A 10522-nucleotide genomic window follows, 5' to 3' on the forward strand; every position below is an offset into this window, starting at 1 on the left:
CATATCTGAACAAAACCAGAGACTTTGGAGGCTGGGAGGAAACTGGCAAATATCTCTAGAGTCCCCATGCCTCTAACGGGAGGAAAACCAGCAGGTTCTGTCTTTGGCACCACCTACCACAGGTCCCTGGTGGCTCAGATGGAAAGCATCTGCCTACAATGTGGGAGACCTGGGTTCGATCCCTGGTCAGGAAGATCCTCTGGAGAAGGAAATGGCAACCCACTCCAGTACTCTTGCCTGAAAAATCCCATGGATAGAGGAGCCTGGTGGGCTACAGTCCATGGGGTCACAAAGAGTCAGACACTCTTTTCACCACAGATACCTGTAGAAGCATCACAAGTCTTAGGTTTCTCCTAGTTACTTCCTGATCTATTTTTTTTCCTTAATCCCTAATCTCCTCTCTACAGTCCTTGTGTGACTGTTTGCTTTTCTCCATATTCACGCAAACACAGAACATCATTCTTTTCTCTTAATCTGCTTCAACTTGTTCTAAGAGAGGCAGTGTATATGCAGTTCTTAACTGAAGGCTGGAGTAAGGAGAATGAGTTACTTGGTAACACATTACAGCTCACTATTTAAATTTGAATGTTAGCTCATAAAAAAGTTTTCTAAATGTAGTTCATACTCCATAAAATTCACTCTTATAAAGTGTACAATTCAGTGGTTTTTAGCATATTCATAGTTGTTCGACCATCACCACTATCTAATCGTGTATCATTTTCATCATCCCGGAAAGAAACCCTGTATCCATCAGTGTTCCTCTTCACTTCCCCCCTGCCTTCATCCCCTGGCAACCAATAATCTGCTCTTTGTCTATTCTGGACATTTCATATAAATGGAATCATGTAATATGTGGCCTTTTGTGTCTGGCTTCTTTCACTTAGAATAAGGCTTTCAAGATTCATTCATGTTGGAGCATTTATCAACTTCATTCCTTTTATGATAGAATAATATTCCACTGTATGGGTATATATCATCTTGTTTATCCATTCATCTATTGATGGATGCTCGTGTATTTCCACATTTTAGCTACTATGAATAATCCTGCTATGACTGTTGGGTATATTAGCTTGTTTTTAAGATGTCTTTACCACATCTGCTGTGGGCACTTTCTCACTGACTCTCTTCTCTTTGTACCCCAGCCTCCCTGCAGGTTTCGTATCCATGCACCCACAGTGACAGAGCTGAGTGGTGTTTCACCAGGTGAGCACAGAGTCTTGCTGTGACTGGGGGCTTCCTGCCCTGGTTTGATGACTTCCTGCATGCATCCTGTAAGGCTAGGACATTTTACTCTTCATTCGCTGCTGTCATCACAGAGATGATGAACTCAGCAGGGGGAGCAGCTCTTGGAATGATCAGCCAGAGTGGGTGTGGGATGTGCCAAGTGTGGGGTGTCTGTTAGCCATCTAAGTGGAGAGGTCAGGAAGCGAGGTGGACATAGGGGTCTGGAGTCAGGAAAGGGGTCAGGGCTAGAGACATGAATCCCCGGGAGTTATCAAGAAATGGACGTACTTAGAGCTGTGAGCTTAGATGAGACCACCAAGCAGGGAGAGTGGATGGAAGAAGAGAGGACCAGGGATTGAACCCTGTGTGCTCCATCCCCAAGAGGGCAGGGAGAGAGAGAACTGGCAGAGGTGACCCAGGGAGTAACCAGTGAGGTGGGGAACAGGAGGGAGTGTGGGATCTGGGAGGAAAAGGTGACCAGCTGTGCCAAAGTGGAACGTGCCTGGCACCTAACAAAGGCCCCATGATTAGGAGCCTGTTCTGGTTTTTATTAATACCATTGTTGGGAGGAGGGAGAGAGCAGAGAACTAAAACTTCATGCATCACAATGCAGAGTGAAGAGTCAGTGTCTGAAATGGATAAATCAAGAGGTGGCAGAAATAAGAGCATAAGCACATTTTAAAAAATGAAGCTAAATCCCTCAAGAAGTTCAGAAGTTGCTCCAGAGAAGAGGGCCACAGGTGGGGGGCAGGGGAGTGGGACAGAGGATTTGTAAAAATACTTTTGCATATTTGACTTTAAACTAATTTACATGTATTTCTTTGATGAAGAAGATGTAAAGGCCGTACACACACACACACACACACACACACACACATGGGGACTTCTGAGTGGTGTTTCACCAGGTGAGCACAGAGTCTTGCTGTGACTGGGGGCTTCCTGCCCTGGTTTGATGACTTCCTGCATGCATCCTGTAAGGCTAGGACATTTTACTCTTCATTCGCTGCACTCTTTTCCGGCTCAGGATGGGTAAGAATAACAGAGGCTCCGGGGAAGAACCCGGGAAGGAAGTAACTGGAAATCTCCCCCTTCCCCCGGGTGCTGTTTGCTCTGCTGCTTCCCTGCTGCTGAGGGTGGGTGGGAAGCAGGGTGATGCCATCTCTCCCGGTTTCCTGTCGCACTATCATCTCCCGCAGCACAGCAACCCCTGTACCGCCCAGGCTCACCAAAGACGGTGTGGCCTCTCTACTTTGGGAAATGAGAATTCTCAGAAGACCAACAGAAATGCATGTAGAAGATGACTGAAATTGCTGGTTATCAGGAGAGATGATGACCTGAAGATGTAGGTTCAAAGTGGGCTAAGGTTCTCTAATGACATGATGAGTAGCTTTTTACTTATTTCCCGTGGCTTTTGCTCCAAATGAGAGGTTTCACCTCTCACGTGGTGAAGTGTGCAGTATAAATCCAGCATTCATCACGCAGGGACTTCCAGGGAGGCCATTCAGAGGTTCCACCTGCATGATGAAGCGAGGTTAGGAATAGTGGCACCCAAACCAGAAAGAAACAGTGAGTAGAGAAAGAAAACTGAAAGGCAGAAAGGGGACTGTTATGGACCGAATATTGATGTAACCCACCCTCCCCCGTGTGATGGTGTTTGAAGGTGGGTCCTTGGAAGAAGATTAGCCATGAAGATGGAGCCCTCTGGAATGAATCACTGCCCTTAGAAGAGGCAGAGGGATAGATGGGCTTCTTTCTACCAAGCGAGGACACAGGGAGAAGTCGGCAGTCTGCAACCTGGAAGAAGTCACCAGAACCAGATTTGCTGTCATGTTCACCTCAGACTTCAGCTTCTAGGACATGAGAAATAAATGTTTATTGTTTAAGCCACCCAGTCCATACAGTGTTGTTTTTTTTAATTTTTATTTTATGACAGCTTGCACTGAGACAGGGACTGACAAGTACAAGGTGGGAGAGAGGAAAGCCAAGTAAAACGAGATGATTTTTTTTTTTTTTTTTAAGGAGTAATAGGAAGAGAGGAAACTGGCTGAAGAGTTGGGTTTGGGTGTTATTTGGGGACTGATACAATGGGTTAATGTATTAATTTCCTATGGGTGCCATAATAAATTATCACAGACCTGATGGCTCCAAACAGCAGAAATTTATTCTTTCACAGTTCTGCCATTAGCCCCAAATCAAGGTGTTGACAGAGCCATCCTCCCTCCAAAGGCTCCAGGAGGGACCATTCCTTGCCTTGTCCACTTTCTGGTGGCTCCAGAAGTTCCTAGGCTTGCAGCAGCATCACTTCCATTTCTGTCTCCACCTTCTCAGAGCCTGCCCTTGCCCCTTTTTCTCCTCTGTGTCTATGTCTCAGATCTTCCACCAGTCACTGGATTTAGGGCTCACTGCAAGTCTAGGATGATCTCATCTTGAGATCCTTTACTTAATTACACCTACAGAAGCTCTATTTCTAAATTAGGTTACATTTACAGGTGAGAGGGGAGCATTAGGATTTGGCTGTATCTCCTGGGGTACCTCTATTCAACCCACTACAGTTAACTTACCCTTGTTTTGACTTAAGTGTAAGGGAGAATTTCTCAGGAGTATTGGGCAAAATTTAAAGTTCTTTTTTGGTTTTGTAAAAAAAAAAAAAAAAAAAGTAAAATGAATGGATAAACAGTAAGATATTAAAAATCTGGAGTAGGACTGAGGAAAAAACAGGCAATTGAGAACCTGAGAGTTAATACGAACCTATGATAAGAGTTCAGACGTGTTTTTCTGTTATCTCATTGGATTTTGTATGTGATCATAAAGGTGACATGCAGCAGGCACAGAGCAAGGAAACAAATATGATCCTGACGTTCCAGGAGTCCCTGTGCTGAGTGATTTTCTAGTTATATATTTGACTCAGATAAATGATTGTCGTATCTGTTCATTGACTTAACAAACTCTGAACCCTAATGACATGTGTCAGGCCCTGGGAGAGGAACCAATAAGAATGCGCCTGACCAGTGCGAGTTCATGGTCTGATAGGAGAGAAGGACCTTCTCACGGGAAAGGAGCCCACACGAGACAGACGTGGGGATTCAGAGAAGATAGTGCGGTGGGCAGAGGGCTCGGAGAAGGGCTCCTGGAGGAGGGGGCGTTGAAGAGGGCTGTTGAAGAAGGGAGGACTGAATGTGAGGTGATGGGAGGAAAGCCATTCTAAGCAAAGGCAAAGACAGATGCATGGATGAGAGGTTGCACAGTGTGTGTTGTGGGGGGGTGGGGGCGGGATGAGGGGCTCAGCTTGGTTGGATGTTAGGGTCTGTGGAAGAAAGTAGCAGAGATTAAGTGTGGAGAGGCTGGGTTGGTGCCGGATCATGGAGGGCCTTGAAGGTCATGCAAAGGAGTTTGTTGTGCAGATGCACTGGTCTCGGGTTGGGAGGGGATGCACAGCCTCAGGAGGGTGGTTTGAGAGTCTCCAGGAGAGGGTGTAGCTGGAAAGAGCCCCTCCAAAGGGTGAAGGGTGTAATGTGTCTGCTGGTGCATCCTCCTCCCAGGGTCCTGTGCCCTAGATAAAGGGGATCCTTAAAGCTCTGAGCAGGGGATGGCTTCTCTGCACCTCCTTGGAAGACTTGCTGGGCTGGGGCGAGACCTGAGGTAACATCCTGTGTGGACACCACCGCCGTCACCCTCGTCATGAGGAGGTGAGTGCTGACCAAGGGAAGGAGTCTTGGAAAGACAAAAGAGGAAAGCAGTTGGCTCTGAGATTGTCTCTGTGATCAGGGACTGAATTGTTCAGCTTCTGGGCTAGATCTGGTGGAAAACTCTCCTTGCCAATCAACGTTCACTCTTTATTCGGGTTAAGTAAGGCATACAAGATTCTCTCAGCGTCTCATCCCGTAGCATGTTGGCTGGTGAATTGCTGACTCTGAGGGTGTGTATATCAGTGACTGAGATACTTGTTTGTTCTCTGATAGTATTCTTAGACTCTTGAGTCGTTTTCTGTTTCACTGACACTGGGGGAGGGCAAGATGAATGTCCAAATCCTCCTTGCTTCTTTCATTTGGATGATGGAAAGACTTAAAGGCGTTACCAGTGCCTTGTTTTTTTTCTTTCTTAATATTTATATATTTGGCTATGTCGGGTCTTAGTTGCGGCACGTGGGATTTCTGTGGAGTCCTGCGGGACCATTGCTGTCTTAGACTCTCTAGCTGTGACTCATGGGCCCCAGAGCATGCAGGCTTAGTTGATCCTTGGCATGTGGGGTCTTAATTCCCCAACCACAGATAGAACCCTTGTCGCCTGCATTGCGAGGCAGATTCACCTGATCACCTGGGAAATCCCACTGGTCCCTTGTTGCTATGGCACCTGTAGTGAGGTCCATGAGGTGCTAGAGCAGGGGTGAAGGGGATGTGAGAACATGCTGGAATGTAGTCATGGCTGTGGACCAATGTATTAGCTCTGCTTTCCATGGAGACCATCCATCCAGCTTCAGGTCAAAAATCTAGCAATCATTCTCACCTCCTCTCATTCTCTGTCTTCTCATTCAGTCTGCCAATTTCGACCTTCAAAATATGGCAGCCAAAAAGGAGAACCATGAGGACCTTATGCTAAGTGAAAGTCACAAAGAGACAAATACTGTATGATTCCATGTAGAAGAGGCATCTGGAATGGTCAAAGTCAGAAACGGAGTAAATAGTGGTTGCCAGAGGCTGGGAGGAATGGGGAGCTAGTGTTTCATGGTACAACATTTCAGTCTGGAAGATAAAAAATTCTAGAGGTAGATGGTGGTGATGGCTTACAACATTGTCAGTGTGCTTAATGTCACTGAACCGTACATTCAGAGGTGGCTCAGATGGTACATTTTGTTATGCATGTGTGTGTGCTCAGCTGCTTTGGCACGTCTAACTCTTTGCGACCCCAGAGGCCTGCCAGGCTCCTCTGTCCACGGGGATTCTCAAAGCAAGAAGTCTGGAGTGGGTTGCCATGTCCTTCTCCAGCCTGAGTTTTTAGTCATTTGATCACTCCCCGCCCCCACCCTGAGGAGTGTGAACACTAGCCACAGGGCTCTCAGCTGTGTGCGGTTTGGGTAAATTTGTCAGTAACATAAAAATAAAAACTATTTAAATGTAATGCCTGAGAGTTTGAAACACGAGCTAGGAGCAGGTCTCGGGAAGCATGTCCTCAAGGAATCCTGGAACAGAAACATTGCTTGCTTCTCGTAGCAAATAGAGAGTAAGTACAGAAGGACAGTTTGAGATTTGGAATTCAAAGCCATTTTAACTGCTTTTGTGATGTTGGGTATATCGTTTAGCTTTCTTGTGTTTTGGGGCATCTAACCAGTATAAGTGAAATAACTCTGCCAGCTGTCTTCATAGAAGAAAAACGGGTAAGGAAATGGTAATCACTTGGTGTAAATTATTCTGAAAAGCCAACTGCTAAAGAACAATATTCTGTGCTGGCATGGAACTGGATATTGGACTAAAGGATCAACCAGGTGTCCTTGAAAATTCAACACTGGTAGGCTTGCCTCCAGTAGCTAAGGGAGATGATGAAACAGTCCTCTAGAGTTTTCAGTCATTATTTTTATCATGAAAGCCTGCACTATCTTAGCTCTAATCTAAACTCGTCTCCTAAATTTTAATCTCCTAGAATGAGGTATGTTCCTGTCTTTGTTCTCACCCCTGGAAACGAACTTACTAAACATGGTCCTGATTTATCTTTTTTTTTTTTTAAGACTGTATTCTGGTCACTTAAGTCTCCTCTGTCAAGTAGTCTCTCCTAGGTTCTTTAATTGCTTGTGATTGGTCATTTCGTCTGTCTTTTTGGCTGTAAGACTTTAGGAACAGAATGCAGTGTTCAAGATAAGTTTCAAGTGACCTATTTCACATGAAAAGTGACGCACTAGTATATAATGGTACACATTTATTTCCCCCATAAACATGTATTAAGAGCCACACCCAGGATTGCTGAGTGTTAGGGACATAAAAGATTAAGGATGTGGCCACTGGCTCATAGTCTAACAGATGTCATGCACACAGTTTTGAAATACTAAATGGATGCCTCATACCTTAAGTTGAAGCTCTGTAGTTATCAGTTTGCATCTTTGCACTGTGGCTTTAGAACTCTTTAGGAATAATCCACTTAATAGAGAAAAGAGGGCAATGGAAAACAGATATATGGACAGCTCATGCATGGCTATGTTGTTATATAGGTATCTGCTTAATGCTTGGGTTATTAGGGATATTGGGAAGATACAGTCCCAGAGGGGCTGTAGGGTATGTAAGTAGAACTAATTGGGAAAAACTTCCTGAAGGAGGTGAGTCTGCTTTAATACAGCCAAAGTTTATATTAATCTTGAACCTATTATCTGCTTGTCTTTTAGGAAAAACTTTCTAATTGTCTACCGTTCAGAATCTGGGATTCAAAAACCTATCTGTTTGATGCAGGAAGTGTGATGTTTGGAGCTTGCCTCTGTGCTTTTTGTTTTCTCACACCAAAAGTGTGTATTTTCATGCACTAGTTCATGTTTTTCAGGTGTGGGTTGGCAGCACCTCCCAATTTAGCTCAGCCCTGTATTTCATGAGCCACCATTTATTTCTCCTTAAAGATCACTCATTAAGATGACAACTAAGTCCTTAGGCTGCCCCGCCTTGGGACCGTGGGCCACACGTCACATTTTGTGGCTTGGGGCCCTGGGCTGTATTGATACTTTTAATCCGTGTGCCTGTGTGCATCTACTAGGTGAGATTTGCTAAAATTTGTTGCCGTCAGAGCTTTACCACAGTAAACATCTGTCACCTCTTGTGGGGTCTCTTCATCTGTCAAACAAGTGGAACTTCCAAAGGCAATCTTGTGTGCTAGGCTTGGCTTCTGTTCTGTGAGACCTAGGAGTTTATTGCCCCCCATTCTTCTGAACCACTGGAGGAATATTTTTCTTCCTTTAGTTCAGAGTTCTGGGCAGGTAGTGACGTTGGTCACGTGAGAGACAGCTGAACCAAGGCTACACAGTGTTTCTTCACATCCCCTCCACTGGGAATATTGAGGCCTCTGGTTTTTCTTATTGTTTCATTAGTTGCCTGTGGCTCTGTCTTCATTACTGGGGGCCTGAAACAGCTCACTAGCAGGACCTAGCACACAGAGGCATTAACTAGTGACTGGCCTTCCTCATGTACTCCGGGCAGCCCTGGGACTGTCCTTCTACGCTGCCGCTTGCTGTTCCGTGAGATTCACCAGTTAGTCAGACAGCCAGGGTTCCTATGGGCACGTTATTATTACTCCCCTGGGACTTGGTTTCATCATTCTTAATGTGGGCGTGCGAAGGCTCCCTTTTGCACAGGTGGCTGTAAGGAATTATAAACCAATAAAGAGATTGCTTAGCATATGGCTGAATGTCAAGGGCAATAGAGATGCTTAATTTCATTTATTTAGTAGTAGTTGGATGGCCACGTGAATGTTGCTGTGGAAACCGTAACTCCTGAATTCTCTGACACTTATTTGTGTTTTGCTTTTAAGTGAGGCTTTAAATTTAAATCCTGTTTTTTTTTTTTTTTAGTATTAGAAAAGTAACAGGAAAGATCACAGTTTGATCTCAATCACAACCTTCCCATAAGAAGCAGTGTGAGCTGTCACTGCTTCTCCACCAAGGAACATCTGTTGTCCAGTTTTTTTCATCTGATCCCTCTTTTTTTTCCCCCAAGGTCTTGTCTCCATTCACCCACGCATCCATCTATTCATCCATCCAACACACTACATTTCCAGCTCGTGAGCTGAATGGGGCAAATGCAGGTGGATCAAAACTATTGATTTTCTAGCAGGAATAGAACTGAGAGGATGTCTTTGGTGATGGAGATGTGTGTTGGCACATCTTGTAGAGTGGTGAGATGGAGGGGGAGGCAACAGATGGTGTGGTTGCAGTGAAAGGGGAAATCTCAACAATTCAGAGGACCAGAGGCTGGTGCCCTGGGCTCAGACAACACATAGCTGGGGGATCTAGGGTGTAGGCAACAGCAGCATCTGGTTAGAAAAGTTGATCTTGACTCTAAGCTCTCAGTGGAGGAACTTGTGCAATTCCACAGCTCCTGCAAGCTCCTCTCTCCCTCAGGAAGGATCTTCATGTGGCCACCTATCCTCCACCATAGGCTTCGAAGCCTTCCCTGGGCTGCACAGACCTCTCTGCCCATCACCTCCTGGGGTCGACTGTGGTGCTCATTCCCAGCACCTGCTCCCAACCACTCCTGCCCCTGCCAATGTTTGCTCACTCCCTTCTCTCAGACACCACGATTTTGTTCTGGCAGTTCTTTGCGTGCGTGCGTGCTCAGTCACTTCAGTCGTGTCCAACTCTGTGCAACCCAATGGACTGTAGCCCACCAGGCTCCTCCGTCCATGGGATTCTCCAGGCAAGAATACTAGCGTGGGTTGCCATGCCCTCCTCCAGGGAATCTTCCAAACCCAGGGATCGAACTCTCACCTCTTGCATTGCAGGCAGATTCTTGACTGCTGAGCCATCTGGGGAGCCCCTGGAAGTTCCTTACAGAGATGCTAATGTCTTGACTCTTTTTCTTAAGCATGTATTCTCAGTTTTTTCATGACTCTTCTGTGCCCACCAGTAATCAGCGAGTGTCTCCTAGTGTTCTTCCCAGGGTTGGGTTCATTCTGGTCTATGTAAAGAGAGATTCTGGGGTTCCAGCTGTAGCTACCGGAATTCCTGAAGTGCGCATGCAGGTCAACTTTCTCTCTGGGAATTTTGCTTCAGAGGGAAAGGCAGTTGGATTATTGTGGCTGTATCTTTTCTAAGTGAAACACATCATCTTCTCCTTTTTCCTTGTTGTTGAAAAGGCTATTTCAGCTCCCATCCTGAACATCACCCCTCACACCTCGTTTCCTCCTCCTGTTTGTTCGGTCTCTGAGCCTAGCTGATTAGGTGCTGATGGTTCTGAAACCAATCTTCATTCCCACTTGCTGTTTTATCTCTCCCATTACTTTTTAGAAATGACTTTAGTGAGGTTTATTTTACATATAATCAAGTTCACTCTACACAAGTGCACTTCTATTTTTTTTTGGGGGGGGGTAAATTTAGCAAGTAATGCAGCTATCATCATAAATCAGTTTCAGAACATTTTCGTCACCCCAGTAAGATCCCTCATGCCCACAGTTAATCCCTGTTTCTATCCCCACCCTCAGGCAACTGCTAATCTACTTTCTGTCCCTAGAGATTTGTCTATTCTGAAAATTTCACACAAATGATATCCTATGATGTATGGTTTCTCATGTCTGGTTTCTTTCCCTTAGCCTAATGTTTTTGTGGCCCATCCAT

The 10522-nt window shown here is 45.4% G+C and overlaps 1 protein-coding gene across 4 annotated transcripts in view; it reads left to right on the forward strand.

The window, feature by feature from the left end:
• EFCAB2 (EF-hand calcium binding domain 2) overlaps positions 1 to 3111 on the forward strand; it is a 130842-nt gene extending 127731 nt beyond the window's left edge. For 2 of the 4 annotated variants that reach the window (XM_070474404.1, XM_070474405.1), the window contains exons 7-8: positions 1143 to 1203; positions 2885 to 3111. In XM_070474404.1, coding sequence (XP_070330505.1) covers positions 1143 to 1203; positions 2885 to 2948 — 125 coding nt within the window. In that variant the 3' untranslated portion in view covers positions 2949 to 3111. Of the gene's footprint in view, positions 1 to 1142 lie in introns of all 4 variants that reach the window. The other 2 variants (XR_002318161.2, XR_002318162.2) reach the window with 2 other exon arrangements.
• Positions 3112 to 10522: the final 7411 nt, after the last annotated feature.

The sequence above is a fragment of the Odocoileus virginianus genome, chromosome 11 (genome assembly GCF_023699985.2).
Source record: "Odocoileus virginianus isolate 20LAN1187 ecotype Illinois chromosome 11, Ovbor_1.2, whole genome shotgun sequence".
NCBI classification, from domain to species: domain Eukaryota; kingdom Metazoa; phylum Chordata; class Mammalia; order Artiodactyla; family Cervidae; genus Odocoileus; species Odocoileus virginianus.